Source organism: Stegodyphus dumicola, chromosome 3 (genome assembly GCF_044657685.1).
Source record: "Stegodyphus dumicola isolate Sdum_Otavi_A_Nest chromosome 3, ASM4465768v1".
Taxonomy (NCBI): Eukaryota; Metazoa; Arthropoda; class Arachnida; order Araneae; family Eresidae; genus Stegodyphus; species Stegodyphus dumicola.
In genome coordinates, this window is record NC_140770.1 from 133802473 (window position 1) to 133823580 (window position 21108).

The 21108-nt window shown below is 30.0% G+C and overlaps 1 protein-coding gene across 6 annotated transcripts in view; it reads right to left on the reverse strand.

Annotated features, from left to right (window-relative positions):
* Nucleotides 1–21108, reverse strand: part of Ctps (CTP synthase) — a 91344-nt gene that overhangs the window by 19610 nt on the left and 50626 nt on the right. For all 6 annotated transcript variants that reach the window (XM_085813328.1, XM_085813326.1, XM_085813330.1 and 3 more), the window contains 5 exons: nucleotides 14768–14851; nucleotides 10233–10313; nucleotides 8963–9256; nucleotides 8613–8701; nucleotides 8097–8191 (listed from right to left, as the gene is read on the reverse strand). In XM_085813328.1, the coding sequence (XP_085669454.1) occupies nucleotides 8097–8191; nucleotides 8613–8701; nucleotides 8963–9256; nucleotides 10233–10313; nucleotides 14768–14851 (643 nt within the window). The remainder of the gene's footprint in view (nucleotides 1–8096; nucleotides 8192–8612; nucleotides 8702–8962; nucleotides 9257–10232; nucleotides 10314–14767; nucleotides 14852–21108) is intronic.

The following is a 21108-nucleotide window of genomic DNA, read 5'->3' on the forward strand; positions in this document are numbered from 1 at the left end:
CCCCCCAATATAGAAGTTGAAATACATACCATTCATTTTGACAGTAATATCACAGCTATTTTTATTGCCCTTCAATAGCTGCATATTGTCAATACAAATTATTTAAGCTGTGTTCTTCTCAAGTACACAGGGTTGCCACTCAAACAGGAGAATGAAATTCCCTAACTTTTCCAGGTTTTCCAGGTATGTTTCGAGAAAATTCCAGTCTATCCGCGTAATGTACGTTGGCTGTGCTAAGAGGTAAATTAATTATGGTATTACTTGTATTGTGTAGCAAATTCACTTAATTATTCCATAAATCCCAGAGGACATTTATTCTTAATTATTCTTGGTACACTTTGTTTGATAATTTTGTTTACTTTTCTGCTTAAAAAACTTAATAAAATTTAAGATATATACATTGTATAACAATTGTACGTTTTATTTAATTATTACTCATGATCATCACCAGTTCAACATGAGGCTAATCCGGTTCTTATTAATCACAACGCAATGCTAAAAGTTAGGTTACATTTTAGGTAAAATTAATTTGTGCGAGGTGTATTCTTAAAAGGCAGCTTAACACTTGAAAACACAAATATGATTATAATAGGAGTTGTTTTCTCCACTGCAGATTTAGAATCTGCACAATCTGGAATAACATAAGGCTTTTTTTGCAGACATTCTGCAGCTAAACGAAAGAAAGAAATCTATTTAATGATACTAAATTTTTTTTTACTAAATTGAGGTATTTTATATTTATTTCACAGCATACATAAGGAAAAAATATGTGCACTAAATTTCGTGATGTCATCATACTGCTAGAATTAATTTCAGGATTATGTCAGAGAAAATTTCCTGAAATTTGGAAATATTATTTACTAATGATACATAAATTTAGAGGGAAGAAGCAACATTAAATGATATGAATAACATAAAAATAAAGATAATTACTTAAAAATTTAATAGAATAATCAACGATATTTTAGCAAATATAGTTATATTACATGGTTATCCTAGATGATTGATTACTATCTTTTTGTTTTACTGCAAAATGACAAGGTATTTATTAAAAAGGAAAAAAAAAAAAAAATTGCGGTAAAATCCTAGTATACGAACGATACGGCCTTCGCATGATTTTGAAAATTGTCGCCAAGAACAAAATGACCCGTTTCCTGCTCATCATCATGTCGCCAAATCCCGCTCTAGCATACATGGAGATTATTCTGACCAAAGAACGTCTATGTAAAAAGCGGAGGGAAAATTTTCCAAGGGATTTGACGACGGAACGGCCAGAATTTCCCTCTCCGCGATGTGTACAGGAAATTGAGAAACACGTATTAAGAAGAAACGTTCTTTGACAAAAAAGAAAACTACGAAAATCCGTTTTAAATTATTGCGAAAAATCCAAGAAGAAACGTTTTATCAAAGAACGTTTTTTCTTGGATTTTTCACAATAATTTTAAAAACGGATTTTCGTAGATATTCCCCCCCCCCTTAAAATAAGTAATCCATGAATTAATTTACTTGCGCCAAAAAATATTTTCTTTTCCTATAAAGACATTTTAAACGATATTCATTTTATGAACTCTTGATAACGTGACCTTCGAACTTCGACACCGGTTTCGAGCTTTGGCGACAGATATATCGCGCAGGCACAGCTCTTTCCCGCTATGATGGAACCGAGCCACGTCTGTTGCAGAGAGGTTTTCCTTCTTTACAACACATATTTTTTTTATTCTAACCTTCATGGTACCGTATACTAGGATTAAACCCATTTTGTTTTATACGAGAACAGGTACTTTCTTTAGTTCATGCACTGCACATGCGATTCTCGAGGTTACTGGAAACCAAAAGTTGCGGGAAACTTACTTTGCCTTTCTAAAAAGACAATCAAATTGGAGCTGCGAAAATTGGCTCTATGCCAGCTGCCCGAATGACACTCACGTGATACACAATTCGCCAAAAAAGTGATCTCTTCCGACGTCGGCGCAAAACTCGCCTTTATTGGCGGGATCGTTGTATGAAATTCCCTGACTTTTCCAGATTTTGACTAAAACACTTAAATTCCCTGACTTTTCCCTGAATTTTTTGGTCAATTTCCGAATTCCCTGACTTTTTCCAGGTAGCGTGGCAACCCTGAGTACAGGATTTGCTCTCCAAGCCATTTCTAATTATAAGCCTACTTTTAGCCCTCAAATGTTTAACTATATGATTATTTTAAAGCAAGTGTATGATAAGGTAGTATTAGAATGATCCCTGCCTGATGTATGTACAGAAACAAAATGGCTGATTTCATCAAAAAAAAAAATGTCTGCTAACATTTTTTAAAGAACTAGCCATCCTATCCCTTAATTCGACTAGACTTCTTGTGCAAGGAAATATCATGGTGATGGAGAAGAGCTTTCGACTTCTGTTGATGAGAAGAGATAGAGCCTATTTCTAAGAAAGATACTGTTGTGGACCATATACATTCTGCCGCAACAGCTTATTCAAAACTTTTGACAGAATATGATCATATACTTTCTCATTTACTATGTTTTAACTTCGTTGATTCTTCTGATACTGAACATTTAGACATGAGCAGTACATTTCAGAAGTAAAGGGACACTACCCAAAATTATCAAAGAGCTCAAAAGCTAATCGCATTAAAGGCAAGACTTTGTAAACAATATTTTATATTGTTTACAAAACAATATAAAATATATGTTTTGTCATGTCACACTGGAGAATGAAGACTGAAGTAATTAAAACGCATCGATATCCTTATTATTTGATCATTTCTTTTTTACACTCTACTGCTTTTGCAGTAGCAACCAACAAGTGAGTTATTATTCCATGCATATTTTGCTTCCAAAATTGATATTTTGCTTCCAAAAATACAAAAGAAATTACAGCTATATGAAAAATAATACTGGTATTTATGAACCAGTCCAAGATCTATGAAGTGTGTTTTAGATGCTTTCAAAAGAAATAAAACTGATATAATCTGGATATTGAAAGATACAATTAAGTTAAAATTAAATTAAATGCAGCAATACTGAGAAAATTAAACAGAGCAATGAAGATATAAATTTATTTCAATCAATACATTTAATAAAAACTCTCAAACTTTTGGAAATGTTTTCAAAATGAATTATTTTCAGAAACATCAGCTCAGAGGAACGTTTTATATAGAGCATCAACATCTAAAAGGGTTAACTATAAAGCTATTACAATAAGAAGAATCAAATGAAGTCACATATTACAACTGCAGCAGTAGTAAGAACAGATAATATTTCTCTTTAGCAAAATACAAATTCAGGGTTCCTACCGAAATTCAACTTTAATTTCCCTGATTATCCCTGAATTTCCATGATCAAGTGAAACTATTTCCTTCACCAAATATAATAAATTAGTAACCAAATTAAGTATAAATAACTGAATGATTTTATATGTTTACAAAATACCATGCAAGAACTAAGAACAAAAGTATAAAAATTTAACTTACTAACTACTGCAAAGTAAATAAAACAAATATAGAAAACATCTAAAATATTCGAAAAGTAGACAAGAGTTAAAAAGAAATATCAAACTCTGAGAAAAGTTGTTCATTCTGCAAAAGGAATTTTGTTATAACACACAATCAAGCAATATCGTTGCATGCATACGGGTTCATAATAGATTGAATGCATGCGTCCAATAATGTGCTAATAAAATTTATTTTTATCAAAAGAAATATTTTAGAATGCTGGAATTTTCTACAGAAATATTCATACAAGTGTGCACAGTACCACACAGTACTAAAAATGTTAAACACAATGCAATGCAAAGTGCATCTAAAGAGAAAGCTGACTCGTATATCTCAGTTCATGCAGGACTAAGCAACTTGCAATAACAATATCTAAGCAACTGAGAGCTGATGCTCTCTCTTCAGCCTTAAATAGTTTTCAACTGGCCACGAGATGTTTCTTGTACTGTCTGTTACTGGAAAGCAATATGAAAGTAGAATTACGGTTACAGCTAACAAAGTGGTGTGTTACATTTATTCACTTACAAAACTTATTTCAGTGACACAGGGACTGGATCAAAATGTCGCAAAATTTGGCGACAAAATAAGTCGCCAAAACCATGGTCAGCTTGGCAATATCTCATCAAATTACTAGATACCCATATACTCAAATGAAGACTTGTATTAAGAGCCTTTATTATATGTATATTTACCTATTTTAGTCTATATTTTCAAAAACTTGCATTCATCAAAATGGCATTTATATCATTAATGAAAGTAAGAAAGCAAAATATCTTAAATTATATGCTAATATATTATACTAAATAAGGAACTTGCATCTAATATTGCATTTGCATTATTCTAAAACTCAATATTCAAATGAAATTTTGCTTACTTGTGCGAAGCAGCATTGATTCTCACATTCTGTCATTTTATACAAATTTTATTGACGACACAAATAAATACAATTATAATAAAGAAACACATATGAATTTAGTTTGATTTTTGCAACTTAATGTACTTTCGTTTTATATCTCTCGCAGTCAGCAATGTTCTAAACTACTCAAAAGAATTCAGGCGCACACAGCACCATCTGGTGCAATACAGTTTCTACAAGTGACAAAAAATCTCATGACTAGATAAAGCCGGTCATGGCGCACAGAGAGTTAAATTTGTCTTGCACTACATTACACAGAAAAGTACAGGTGCTCAGAGGGTTTAAATTTGTCTTGAAAAACATTACATAGAATTAGGTCACTTTGCAGAATTATAAATTTTATTTATAAATTTATTTTTAATTTAATTTTATTTATAATTCTACAAAATTTTTAATTACAAACCAAAAACTACAAAAATTACCTAACCTAAGTACAAAATTCGTAACAATACAAAGACTTCTCAGCTGCATTATTAGCTTTTGAATGGAAATTTCACTTCTAAAAAGAAGGGTGAAGAACAGCTGACTAACAAATGAAGAAAATAACTATGATTTGATAAAACTGTGTTTAAATACGAGATGGGTATATCAATTCTCCATTTGTTCTTTTTTCAAGAACTGTAATTTTTGTTAACAGTTTAAAAATCAAACTTTTTTATTATTTGAGTGGATCAATCTGTACATTTTAATTATATTTTTCCTAATCATTTTTCATCTCTATGACTTTCCAAGGTGAGAGAAAACACTATTGAACTTTTAAGATGATTTATTCTTCTGGAGCTTATTTTACTATAAACAGGGTTGCCACTCAAACAGGAGAATGAAATTCCCTGACTTTTCCAGGTTTTCCAGGTATGTTTCGAGAAAATTCCAGTCTATCCGCGTAATGTACGTTGGCTGTGCTAAGAGGTAAATTAATTATGGTATTACTTGTATTGTGTAGCAAATTCACTTAATTATTCCATAAATCCCAGCAGGCATTTATTCTTAATTATTCTTGGTACACTTTGTTTGATAATTTTGTTTACTTTTCCACTTAAGAAACTTAATAAAATTTAAAATATATACATTGGATAACAAATGTGTGTTTTATTTATTTATTACTCATGATCATCACCAGTTCAACACAAGGCTAATCCGGTTCTTATAAATCACAACGCAATGCTAAATAGTTAAGTTAGATTTTAGGTAAATTTAATTTGTGTGAGGTGTCTTTTTAAAAGGCACCTTAACACTTGAAAACACAAATATAATTATAATAGGAGTTGTTTTCTCCACTAAAGATTGACATTAGAATCTGCCCAATCTGGAATAAAATAAGGCTTTTTTTGCAGACATTCTGCAGCTAAACGAAAGAAAGAAATCTATTTAATGTTATTTTTTTAATAAATTGAGGTATTTATATTTATTTCGCAGCATCCATAAGGAAAAAATAAGTGCATTAAATTTCGTGATGGCATGTCATCATACTGCTAGAATTAATTTCAGGATTGTGCCAGAGAAAATTTCCTAAAATTTGGAAATATTATTTACTAATGATAAATAAATTTAGAGGGAAGAAGCAACATTAAATGATATGAATAACATAAAAATAATTACTTAAAAATTGAATTAGAATAATCAACGATATTTTAGCAAATATAGTTATATTACATGGATAGCCTAGATGACTGATTACTATTTTTTTATTTTACTGCAAAATGACAAGGTATTTATCAAAAAGAAAAAAAAAAAAAAAGGTTTAAAAAGATTTTGCGGTAAAATCCTAGTATCATGGCCTTCGCACGATTTTGAAAATTGTCGCCAAGAACAAAATGAGTCGTTTACTGCTCATCATCATGTCGCCAAATCCCACTGTACCATACATGGAGATTATTCTAACCAAAGAACGTCTATGTAAAGTAGAAAAAGTTTCATACACGTAAATGCTATTACGCCGCTAGAAAGCAGAGGGAAAATTTGCCAAGGGATTTGGCGACGTAACCTGGCGGCCAGAATTTCCCTCTCCGCGATGTGTACAGGAAATTGAGAAACATGTGCTAAGAAGAAACGTTCTTTGACAAAAAAGAAAACTACGAAAATGCCTTTTTAAATTATTGCAAAAAATCCAAGAAGAAATGTTTTATCAAAGAACGTTTTTTCTTGGATTTTTCGCAAAAATTTTAGAAACGGATTTTCGTAGTTTTTTTTTTTTTTTTTCCCCCCCGCCAAAAAATATTTTCTTTTCCTTTAGAGTTTAAAGAAATTTTAAACGATATTCATTTTATGAACTCTTGATAACGTGACCTTCGAACTTCGACACCGGTTTCGAGCTTTGGCGACAGATATATCAGACATGCACAGCTGTTTCCCTCTATGATGGAATGGAGCCACGTCTGTTGCAGAGAGGTTTTCCTTCTTTACAATACATATTCTTTGATTCTAACCTTCATGTACCGTATACTAGGATTAAACCCATTTTGTTTTATACGAGAACAGGTACTTTCTTTAGTTCATGCACCGCACATGCGATTCTTGAGGTTACTGGAAACCAAACGTTGCAGAAAACTTGCTTTCCCTTTCTAAAAGACAATCAAATTGGAGCTGCGAAAATTGGCTCTATGCCAGCTGCCCGAATGACACTCACCTGATACACAATTCACCAAAAAAGTGATCTCTTCCGACGTCGGCGCAAAACTCGCCTTTTTTGGTGGGATCCTTGTATGAAATTCTCTGACTTTTCCAGATTTTGACTAAAGCACTTAAATTCCTTGACTTTTCCCTGAATTTTTTGGTCAATTTCCGAATTCCATGAATTTTTCCGGTTTTCCAGGTAGCGTGGCAACCCTGTATAAAAGTGTTTTTTTTTTTTTTTTTTTTTTTTTAATTTTTATTTTATGCATTAAGGCTTCATAATAAATTAACAGGTATAGTCAAACCTTCATTAACAAACTCATTTAGTGAACACTTTTTCTAAACCTGCTAAGTGACATGAGTGCCTTTACCTGCATATGAGTTTTTTGTCATTTAATGTACATAACTTTATTATTTAAAATATTTTGTTTTTACTTTCCTTAATAATTTAAATATTATCTTAATGAATGAAAATTTATGAAAATATAATAATTAATTATACAAATTTAGCGAACAAATTCTGTTTAAATATAATTTTTCATGTGCAGATTCAAAAAGAGTGCCACTCAGAAAGTTAAAATATAATTCCTGATGCCTAAAGACCCTTGAACAGGAGAATAATGCACTCCTAATTAAAGGGAAAAAGCCTCGATTCTCACAAGTATCCACAAATATTGCATTTCAACTGCATTTATTCTATATTATATACATAATATATTACTTATAATTTACAAAACAAATTTTTGAATTTGTGCTTCTCTTTTTCAACTTAAAACACTCTAAAGAATCTTCTCCCTACTAAAGATGTTAAACATGCTAAATTTATGACCTCAAAACAGGAGATGACCATAAAGTTTTTAACGCCTTTTTAAAAAAATCAATAATACTTAAATTTTTTATACAGATAAGTTAGCAGTTTAAAGTATACAACTCAATTAGAAAAACTTAACCAAAGTCTGCTGTTTCAAGCGGTATTACATTCTAAACATCTTGGAACATGCTGTAGTAGGTTAACATACATTCAGAAATACAAAAGACCCAAAAACTGAGAACAGTTAAGAAAAAATGTAAATTTACCTAAAAATGGCTTTTTGCTTTCTCTTGCCCATTTTATAGCAGAAATTTTCCCTTCAATACCATTGGTACCAAATCCTCCAGGAACAATTATGCCACTACAAATAAATTTTAAAATTTAATAAATTTTCCAAAATATTTTAATTCAAAAAATTCACTGTTTATTAAAAATAATACTTTTATGAAATTTTGTTATTCAATCGAAGAAACTTTTGCTTGTGCTTTTATATTTTAAAAAAATGCTAAAAAAATTGTTTTACTTGATATAAATACTTTAATGCAAAAAGAAAGTATAATATTCTCCTTTTCAGCAATAAAATATTCATTGGGAAAATAAAGGCAATACTATAACTAAAATAATATGATATCCAATGTGCACTAATCATTGAATTATAAATACACATACAGAACATTGAAATTGTGGACATATTTTTATATTTGAAAAGAAATATTAAAGAGGTTTTTATGCTAATTTTGATAAATTTCATTAACATTTATCAGCACAGAAATAACACTTACTCTGATTTGCATAATTTTTGCCATCCTTCATGATAGCGAACTGCATCATTTCTCAGGGTTTCAGGCTCTAGATCAGCTGCAGCTATAAACTAAAGGCAAGAGCAAATTTTGAAACCAGAAACAAGAAAATTTTGCTTACATTTCTGAAGAATTTTGAATTAAAAAGCACAGCAAAAATATATGAAATCGAAAATACTTAATTTGTTAAGACAAAAACCAATCAATTATAAATTTACTTACACTATCAATAATATTAATATTATTCCAGTTCAAAAAGCTAAAAAATAATTAAAGAATTAAACACACTTAAGTAAAGGTATACACAAATCTAAAATTAAGGAAACTTATACCTGTAAATTAAGCTTCAAGTTGCAGTGCATAGATGCATGATGCAATGATTTGATGACAGATGCATATGCATCCTCTAAGCCAGTATATTTCCCAACTAGTGCTATATTTACTTCTTGAACCAGACTATCAATTTTTTTAATGAGATTCTTCCATTGTTTAGAGCGATTTCGAACCTCATCTGAATGTTTCCGAACTGGAAGTTTTAGCCGTTCATGAAAAAACTTAACAAGTCCTTGTTCTTCAAGAAAAATTGGAACATGATATACTGACTTCACATCATGCAAGCAAACAACCTACAATGAATAAGATTCATAAACGTTTTTTTTAATTAAATCATATTTACATTTTAAACAAAGGTATATATAATTATTACTATTGAGATAAATATATAATTATTACTATTGAGATAAATATAATTATTACTATTATTTATTGAGAAGTCATCAAATAATCCTTCAAAATGATAAATAAATTTTCATGAAAAAAAAATGCTTTCAGAATACTACGTATACTTTAAAAAGCTTCTTCTTTCATTCAGTAGAAAATAAATTATGAAAAAAAAATGTCTTGCAAAATATATATAAAATAAACATGAGTTTAGAAATTTAAAAATTAAGATTAATTATTAAAATCATGCAGTATGCTGCAAAATCAATTAAATAACCAAGAGCTAATAAATAAATCAGAGAAGATGGCTGTCTCTCTCTCTCTCTCTTTCTCTGTGTATATATAATTTAAGTCCATTTACAGAAAATTCAAATCTTTGCTCATCAATTCCAAGTATCTAAAATTATTTATTACACTTCATTTTTAACACATTACTTTAACCCTATAAAGTTTAGTTGCAAAATAAATGTCAGTGGCATTTTTTTTTTGGCATATTTTTAAAAATTATGACATTTTGTGGATTATAAATAACTAAATATGATAAAAAAGACGAAAAGCTGCTTCACTTTTTTTGCAATATATTGACTCAGATTTTAAAATACATATTGTTAATCTATAAAGCTGAAAACTAAAATACACAATTATTTCATACATTTTCATTGAACATTGATATTGTCAAAATAACTCTGTAAATAATTATTCTTTTATCAAAGGATGGTAGGAAATATATATTATGTGATGTTTCTGACAAAATATACTCAAAGCATCACTTTACCAAAATGCTTACAAGTGCCTTAACATATTAACAATACAGAAAATCATTCTTTATTTCTCAAATGCAATTTGAAATTTTTTTTATTACCACTGGTTAAAAACACTTACCTCTTCTGGTGGAACATGGCAAAAATTTGAAATTTTTTGTTTCACATTTTCGTCAATTGGTTTTTCGCTTCTACAGACAATCTAAAACAAGACACAAAATAGGCTTAAAATATTTATTAATTATAATAAGCAGGAATTCAGTATTATAATTGAAAAAAGAAGTGAATAATTTTCAACTATAATACAGGAGAAGGTTACAAAGAGACCATGTAAATTTCTTGGAATTACAATTTTTTAATAAAAAATCTTACAAGCACAACATAAATAAGCTTCAAATTGAGATCAACTGGCTCCAGTTTTCACAACTTCACTAAAAATAATTTGCAAATGCACAAAGTACTTCAAATATCTGCTTTTCTAATGTTAATGAAATAGAAATTAATAAATCCTACAAAACAAATGTGCTTTAAGGATTAAATTATTTTACTTTGGAAGAGTTAAATTGCTAAAAACATATCTTTAAATATGCTAAGTAAAATATATTACATGCTGCTCTTAACTAAATAAAATGAAGAAAAAGAACGTGAAAATATCCTTTTTCATTACCAACTGTTACAAATTTGAAAGGTTTATATAAATGCTGTTATGAAAGAAAATTACTTTTACAGCTGCTTTTTACAATCTCTTCATTTCACTGCTCTTCCTTAAATGCAAAGAACAGAAAACATAAGTAGTATTTGAAGATTTAAATATTAGAAAATCATTTTAGAAACCTACTATTCTATTTTATATAATGCAAATACAGAACTCTTTACCAAAATTTGTTTCCTTTGATTTTTCATGTCTTTAAGCAGAGTAATAGAAAAAGGAGTTTAAGATGCTAAAAGTTTAAGAAAGTTTTAATATCCCCAACAGGTATAAAAACAATGTAAATGAAACAAATTTCTATAATACATTTAATTTCTATAATACATTACAAATTTCTATAAAACTTTATTATATTTTTTATATTTTTTATTTTTTGATTTGTTAATAATAACACTATTTAAATTAAAAATTTAGAAAACTTTATTGTCTCAGATTAGTTCATAATTCAAAAAAACATGCATCAAATCTAAGGTCAATTTACAATATCAAATCTAAGGTCTCATTTTTAGCAATGAGAGAAAATGTTTTAGAATTGGAGAAATGTGACAAATGTACACTGCTCAAAAAAAAAAAAAAAAAAGGGACAGTCCTATATCTCCCGATCTACTGGGCCGATTGACAAAATTCAAATTGCGTTCTTCATGTCTTGAAAGCGTGACTTAGGATATATTTTAGATTTATATATAGCACTATTCTAACATAGGTATTTTGACACAAAATCGGACTTTTTCTGAAATTCAATTCTCAAATTCTGGTATCAATTTTTTTACATATTTCGATTCTACGACTCAAATTACGCCTAAATATGAAATTTTGTAGCATTTGGAGCGAAATTTACAGAGAAATTCCCAAATTTATGTTGGCACTTTTCTGTCATTTTGCGCCAAGAATACTTCACTTGGTGAACTTCTTAATATATGGCAACCTAGTTTCCTTTCCCGTGAGAGGAAAAAAAGTCACCATCGTTCCTTTTTTCCAAATAATATTCTTTATATTATATTTTTAATTATAACTTATTATTTTAAGTAATTTTTTCTTTTTAGAATTTCATTTTAATTGTTTAAGTTGCACTTTTTTTTTTTCGAATAACTGTTTTAAAAATTTCTATTTACCTATTTGAACTGCATAAATAAAGGTGCAGCGTTTATTTTTTTCAAATAGTTTTCTTTATATATATTTTTCATCATAGTTATTATTTTAGGTAATTTTTAAATTTTTATACTTTTATTTTAATTGTTTGTGTGGCATTGTCTCTTCAGATAATTGTTTTAAAATTTTCTATTTATTCCTTTGAACTGAGCATTTTAAATATATTTATTAATATCAATTTTCCAGAATTTGATTTTATTTATTTGAACTGCGTTTCTTACGGAAGAATACTTTGTAACCCAGACTACGATGAGTTTGAAAACTGCATACTATATTAAAAGAGAAAATACAGTAAAGCACAGTTTTACACACCTTTCAATGTAACTTTGTAATGTAACTTTGTAACAATGTTACTTTGTAACCCAGACTACGATGAGTTTGAAAACTGCATACTATATTAAAAGAGAAAATACAGTAAAGCACAGTTTTACACGCCTTTCAATGCTCCGTTCAGAAAAGATATATATAAATAAGAGAGATGTATAACCGACATTTTAACTTAGGATGACTTGCATACACTGCTTTAAACAGTTTTATCATTGTGCCCATTGCTTTACACAATTTTATCCTACATTTGGTTTTTTAAAATGTTATTCATATTTTAGTCAAATATTTTATTTTTGAAATCGCAAGAATCAAATATCATAACATTGAAAAGTTTTAAATTTAAAAAAATACAAATACTAAATTTTACGAAAAAATTTATTTTTCTTCTCCTTTTCTTTAAGCATTCTGAAAGTATATTAAAAAGTATCCAACTTTTCAAAACATTTTGGTATTTCTGACAATATTTTTAAATAAAGTTATCGCCTACCATTTCATAAAGGCCCACAAACGGCCGAGTGGTTAAAGACGCTGATCACTGGTAGTTCGGTCCGAGGTTCGAATCCCGCGAACGGGCTGGTTGCATGGGTGTTTTCGTGGTTTTCCCGATGTGTAACATGTATACGAGCCAGTTTTCCTTAGAAAGTCCTCCACGAAGGCATCCCTCCCTTTAGGCAGATAGCCCTCATGTGCTTTGCCATAATTAAATAATCCAATCCAATCCAATCTAATCCTTAATTAAATATAATTGATTTGTAACTTCTACTAGAACTGACGTTAAGAAGTGAAGTGCAAATAAATAATATCATGTGCAATCTTGATTAATATAAAATTAAAAATATTTGCACAGAAAAATATTTGCATTCAGACAGAAAGTTTTTTGAAATATTTGCAATTACTTTATAAGAAGGATTTATTAATAACCGTAGTAATTACTTATTATATTACTGATGATTAGGAATCAGTTCTTGACAATTACATTCTAAATTAGAATTTTAAGAATTATTAGAATTTTAAATTAGAATAATGAAAATACGCTACGCACAAAAATACATTTTAGGATAAAAAATGAGTTGATTTTTTATGTTTTAAAACTTCTTGAATTCATTTAATATACATCGTATCCTGGTTGTTAATTGAATTCAGAATGTTGGGTGTCATTTATATAATTATTCTTACTTGTCCACGGAATCTGCTGACTTATCCAGCGATTAACAGCTGCAGATCATTTCTACATAACCATTGAACTTCCATTAATTCAGTCTCTAGAGGGTTGTATATTTATATCATAATTTGACTTTTATAAAAATGATTATTCTAAATCTTATTTTTCTATAAAAGTATACTGTGCTTTAAAAATATGGATGATAGTACCAGCCGCTCTTTCAGCCACTTCAAAAGCATCAGTTTGTTTAGAAATAAATTGTGCAGTTAATGTCATAAAATTCAAATAAACATCAAACGAAAATTCTCGATTTAAACGAAGTAAAGTAGCAGACAATAAAACGCCGAAGGTAAAAATTTACTCTTACAAAAATTTACTCTTATAAAAAAAAAAAAAAAAAAAAAAAAAAAAGATAGAGAGAAATTTAAAAAAATATTAAAAAATTTATTTAAAAAATAGTTTTTCATATAATATTAATAAATATTTATTACGCACCATTGAGGGAAAAAATGTCATATAATAAATTCTCCGTAAAATTTTACTTGAAATTTAAGGTTAAAAATAGCTGTGGCAATACAGTGTCACAAAAATCCATCGACCACATTTGGCATTATTATCGCTCAAAAAAATGATGCCAAATTTCAAAACGCGAAAATATGTAAATTTGTGTATATCTTAGAAAATTTTGAATAAAAAAGGCTAATTTTTTGCAGATATGCTTAAAAATATACCTATTTTAAGATGATGGTAAAAATTTTATAGGTTATAATTCAAAATTTTTTTCGAAAAATTTATAAAAATTATTTAAAAATAGAAATTTAAAAAATAAAACACAAAAATAGGTAAATTTTATTTGGAATGAACCTAAATTTTGAAATGTGAGAGAAAAAATCAAAAAAGTTTAATAAAAAAAGAATTAACATTGAGGAGCTAAAATTTTGAGAGCTAATATTTCAAAAACTACTCATACGATTTTTACAAAACTTGGTATTCTGGCATAATTTGAGTCGTAGAATCGAAATATGTAAAAAAATTGGTATGTTATTTCAGAAAAAGTCCGATTTTGTGTCAAAATACCTATGTTAGAATAGTGCTATATATAAATCTAATATATATCCTAAGTCGCGCTTTCGAGGCATGAAGAACGCAATTTGAATTTCGTGAATCGCCCCAGTAGAACGGGAGATATAGCACTGTCCCATTTTTTTTTTTTTAGCAGTGTACACAAGCAAAAATTAATAAAGTTTTGCATATTTATACTATATGTCAGGAGAAATCTTATTCAAATTATATCTTTCATTTTACTCACCACATCTGGAGAAAGACCAAGACCCCGTAATTCTCGAACGCTTGCTTGAGTTGGTTTAGTTTTATGTTCACCAGTTGTTCTAGGCTAAAAACACAATAATCAGAAATTAAATTAGTAAGCTCTGTTTCCAATTTATTTTGAATACATAAAATAATTGGTACTTCTCTGTTAAAAGCAGCTCCAATCCTATTTGGCAATTTTAGATTTGCACAAGATCTCAGCTATACTTTTGCCAAACTCATGAAGTAAGTGCAAATGTAAAAATAAACAACACAATATATAATAATACTCATATGCTATTTCGTAAGAATATTTTTAAGAGTCCTTATCATTATTATGATGCATGTAATTGTTCCAGTCACTTTTATACATATTAAGCTCTTTATTACACCTTGTCATGGATGTCAACTCCTCTTATAAATCCAATAGTGGTGATGAACAATATTCTGGCATGGAGGCCCTTCTTTTCAAAATTTTTAACATTGCATTTACATATGGTTTTGTCATTAACAAAGTTTCAGGCTGTGGTCATTTTCGCATACTCATTTGTTAGATAAAAGACCTCTTTCATGAAAAATGATATGGCGTCCACCTTATTACTTGGCAAAATTAAAGACTGGTAACATCATATTCACAAAAAAGATTTAAAAAAAAAAAAGAGAGGAAAAATATTTTTAATAAACAAATGCGAATTCAAAAAACTCATTAAAAATGAGCAATATAAGAACTTGTGGAGATAGCAAGAAAAAAAACATGGTGTTAATATATGATTATGTAGCGAGGTACAAGAACATGCAGCCAAATTTTGGCTAGATATCTCAGGAGCCACTATAACAAAGTACCAAATAGTTAAATTTATAAAGCCTTAAAACTGTTTTAATAACTTCAAAATAAAAATATCCGTAGAAATCTAAGCAGAATATTATACAACAATAAAATTGTAACTGCATAAACAATTATTAAATGAGACTTTTTTTAACTGTTACACGCTTCAATGCTCTTAACATTTTTAAAAGTAAATAATGAATCTGTTTTTTAAGCCTTATCATCTCTAATAACAAGTAAGCTTCAAACTGTGGATTAGGATTTAATTTTTCTTTAACAACCAAAAAAATTCTTTTTAATTATTGTTGTTATTATTAGCAAGTATTTAAAAGCATTGTGTTTCCCAGAACAATAATGGTTTTGCAACTGCAAATATAAAAATACATTGGTGAAATAAATTAAGAGAATTTGAATATTTTATCGAATTGCAGGAAAAGAACTGATCTGAAGGAAAAATCACTGCTTCTAGATAAAAATGTAAATCTTGTACGGCAAATACGTAAGCATACACATGTGTGTAGGCGGAGCCAGCAGAAAAACAGGCCTTTATAAGAGCATGGAGGGGTAAGATGAATTGCGTCCGCTAGCACACCTCGGCGAATTTCTTGGTATTATCTTGCAGCAATCGGTTAAATTCACATTGAAACAGTAAAAATAAGTAACGACCAACGTTTAGATGATGGAATAAGGAGGCGAATTGTGGGGAGGCTAGAGGCAGGCCAATCGCAAGTTCAGATATGCAGAGAGTTTAATTTAATGCCCAGCATCATGTGTAACCTACGGAAACAGTTCCAGGATACTGGATCCATCGAGAGAAAGCCTGGGCAAGGTTGTCCAAGAGCCACGACGGCTAGAGTGGACAGGAGAGTCCGATTCGCATGGTGCAGGCAGCATAGTGAATGGAGAACAGAGCAATGGGCGACCATTCTGTACACCGACAAATCCTGTTTAAGCCTAAACACAAATTCTCACCGTACTTTCATATGGAGAGAGCCAAGGACCCGCTACCTACCCTCCAATGTCCGCAAAATCAATAATTATGGCGGTGGTGGTGTAATGGTCTGGGCAGGCATTATGTTGGTTGGCTGCACACCTCTGCACGTCTTTGACAGAGACTCTGCGACTGGTGTGAGGTATAGGGATGTTTGTCTTTTCCAGGATGCAATGGGCCCCGAGTTCATCTTACAGGACAATAATGTGATGCCACATAGAGCTCTTCTGGTCGACGAATTTCTCAAAAGCGAGGACATTTGCCAGATGGATTGGCCAACCAGGTCTCCAGATCTCAACCCTATAGAGCATGTCTGGGAAGCTCTGGGGAGGGCAAATGCAACTTGCAACACCCCTCTAAGAACCATACACAAACTGAAAACAGCATTGCTGAAGGAGTGGGACCAATTGCCACAGGCACTGATAAACTGCCTTATTTCCAGTATGACATCACACTGCAGGGCCTGTATGGCTTAAGAGGTGACCATTACCCCTATTAACCCATTTCTTTTGTGTCTTCTGCAACAGCTATTTCAGGCCTTCAGACTCCCATGAGTGTTACACACGAACATGTGTGTCTATTATAACTGTTGAAATGTTTATTTGTTTTTATTTTGTATTTATTTGTTTGTCAACCTATGTTCACACCAAATTTTATTAAAATCTGTCCAGTAGTTCTGGAGATCATAGATCAAATATGAAAATTCTCTTAATTTATTTCACCAGTGTATATCAACATGAGAAAACCATTTAAGATGAGAATGATAAAGACAAACTGACATCCTTAAAATGATGAGATATGTTGGAATATTCATTTAATATAAACAATAAGCATCATTTATTTGCTGTTCAATATCACCCAGAGATATTATAATGTGAAATTAGCTGTAGATTTACATCATATTAGACATATGATAAACATTTTAGCCATAAACTCTTCTAGAGTGAATTTAAACTCTTCTAGAGTGATAAATGAACTCCAAAGTAAACCCCGTGGTCATTCTTAGGGATAACGTACATCATTTTAACAATTTTTTAAATCAATTTTTAATTTTAAAAATATTAAAATTCACATAAGATGTTAGTTTTACAAAACCTATGACAGCAATGCTTTTGCATCCCTATACAGTCAAAAGTCGTTAATTTGGGCACCCATAATCCAAAATGATCTATAATCCGGACCTCAAAGCTATAAACTTTCTGTGCATGCGTCGTTTTGACGCAGCAAGACCTTTACGGCTGCGAATATGCGTGTGCGCATGCGCATAATACGTTTACGCATGCGTGTTTAATGTACAACGGATGGTATAAGCTAAGTTAAAATTATCTAATTCAGTTAATGTTGCAGATTGTGTTGTTCCTTAATCTTCGAATTGGATCCGGCTTATTATTTTTTGCAGACTGTTAGAGCAATTTTATAAAAGTAAGCTTGAATTTTCGATTATGTCAAATAGAATTTCCGGTATATATTTATTAATATGTAAAGGATCTACAAAGCAAAAGTATGTTTCGATGTCCATTAAACAAAAAGTGGAATTTCTGCAAAAAATGGATAAAGGCATATTTTGTTTCTCTAACCATTCCGAAATCTGTTTATCAATTTCATGCTGCTCTGCGGCGGGGAGGGGAGGGGGAAACGCCGCAGCGCGCAATGAATTGGAAGTTGATCTCTCAGCACTATCCTTATCTTCAGGGCAGATGTTTTTATTTTATTCGGCTTAAATTCCTTACTAAATGTAGTATTTCATCTCAATGTACTCCGTCTTTGATATGATTTAAATCAAATTCCTCGTCATTATAATTCGCTTCCGATACTAAAGAAAGTGACACAGAGGTTACTGAAAACGAAAAAATCTCGATTGACAAATTAGTTGGTATTCTCGACACAGCAATTAACGGGACTTAAACAGCAGAACTTTGTAACTGAACAAGAAATTATGTCTGTTTATAGAATTAAAGAGAAAGTATTATCACATAAAATGAAGCAACTTAAACAACTTACATTGAAAGAAATGTTTAATAAAGTAAACAAATAAATATTAAGCTTTTTTTTTTTTTTTTGGTAAATTTTGATACCCTTTAGATCATAATTGTTCTTTATTTCATAAATTACGGTTTCATATTTTTAATTTTATAAATTCTGCACGTCATCTGACCAGATTTAACTGATGATCTATAATCCGGAAAAATCTATAATCCAGAATCGACGAAGTCCTGACGAGTCCGGATTAACGACTTTTGACTGTATATATATATTTTTCAAATGCATTTCTTTCTTTCAAAAGCTTTAAATCTGATTTTCTATTTGATATACTAACAGGAAATCATACAAAGGATTACTACATATGTATTCCTTGAGAGTAAGATTTTTAATTTTCATACAAATGCAAATATTTCATTAATAGTACAGAACTAGGATTCAGTAGTTATGACATTGCATATTTCCTAAATATGAGGTATTTTTAAAATTAAATTACATAATTAATAACAATTTATACTATGTGACTTCAAAATATTTCAAAGAAACTGAATATGAAAAAGATACTGAAAAATAAAACAATTCCATATAAAGCTTTCATATCTCCTTATTGTTACAAATAACATTATTGTTAACAGTGCTAAGGTAGCAGACAGGTTTTAATTAAAAGAAAGTTTCAGAATTTACATGCTACATGTTTACTTCTCACAGACAATCTGCGAATGCATTATCCCCATGATTGCTTTTAATGCAACATCAAAATCATTTTCTTATCCTAAGCTGTGAGAATATATGCTTTCTTTCAGTTGAACTTTATCTCTAAATGCTTAATACTGTTTCTTTTGTGGCAATTTTTGCATATTGAAATACGAAGTGAAATGCCTCATTTTATGAAAGTATGATGTAACATTTTCCTCACTCCTTCATAAATCAAAAATAAATAAAAAATCAAAAAAGTTTCAGATTTTAACGGTCACCCAGAAGGCTTTAACTTTTTTACACTCTCCCTGAGCTCACAGTCTACCAATTTGCTGTTATACTCACTCCTATTAAACCCCCTAACCCCCTTTTTAGTCTTTTTAGCTGGATTATTAATCTTCATTTTCTTCCCACTAATATCATATACAATTCAACAGCAAAATTACCAGCAATACCAGTATACATTTAAAATTCCCGATGCAGGGTTAAATGCTGACATACATTTTTCTGATATTCTGATGACTATGGTCAATAGTGATTTACATCATTTTATAGTATGCTTATATTACAATCACAATGAGAAATTAGGGAATTCATATAAACATTCACAGAAAAACAATAAGTAGATCCAAAATGTTTCTAGCCTTATGTACTTCCAAAATAAATACAGAAAATTTTATTAGCTTATTTTTCAATATGATCTTCTTGTACTTCAATATGCTTTTGATGTCATTTAATAAGCAACTGAAAAGTAAGACAGTAAAAGTCCAGAAATCTGCAAAGCTTGGGACCAGAGGTTGTGTGGATTTTAGGATTTTGCCGATTTCAGGACAGTAAAGATAAAGCACTAATATTCGGACAAAAAGTGCAAAATAAATAAGGCATACTAGATACATTTAATTAAATTATTATATACATTATTGCAATAATTTATTATATGCATTAAATTATTATTACATATATAAATTGATTATACGGTCAAAAGTCTTTAATCCGGACGTCGGAATGATCTATAATCTGGACCTCAAAGGTACAAACTTTCTGCGCATGCGTAAATGCATAATACCTTTACACATGCGCATAATATGTTTAATGTATAATGAACGGTATAAGCTAAGCTAAAACTATCTAATTATCTATTTCAGTTAATGTTGCAGATTGCGTTGTTCCTTATTCTTCTAATTGTGTCCGGCTTATTATTTTTTGCAGACTGTTAGAGCAATTTTATAAAAGTAAGCTTGAACTTTCGATTATGTTAAAAAGAATTTCTGATTCTGGAGCAGCCAAAGGATCTGCAAAGCGAAAGCATGTTTCGATGTCCATCAAACAGAAAGTGGAATTGCTGCAAAAAAATGGATAAAGGCATATCCTTTGTTTCTTTAACGATTTCGAAATCTGTTTATCAATTTCATGCTGCTCTGCGGGGGGAAGACGTCGCGCCACACAATGAACTGGAAGTTGATCTGTCAGCACTATCCTTATCTTCAGAGCAGATGTTTTTATTTTATTCAGCTTATAATTCCTTACTAAATGTAGTATTTCATCTCGATGTACTCCATCTTTGATGATCATTATAAATATTACGAATACACATCAAATAGTTTTCTGGTTGCAATTTTCTAATTTCGACTATGCGTAATGTATGCTTTACGCATGTGCGTGCTGAAAGAAATGTTTAATAAAGTAAACAAATAAATATTAAGCATTTTTTTTTTTGTAAATTTTGATACCCTTTAGATCATAATTGCTCTTTATTTCATAAATTACAGTTTCATATTTTTAATTTTATAATTTCTGCATGCCGTTTAATCAGATTTAAACTGATGATCTATAATCCAGAAAAAATGAT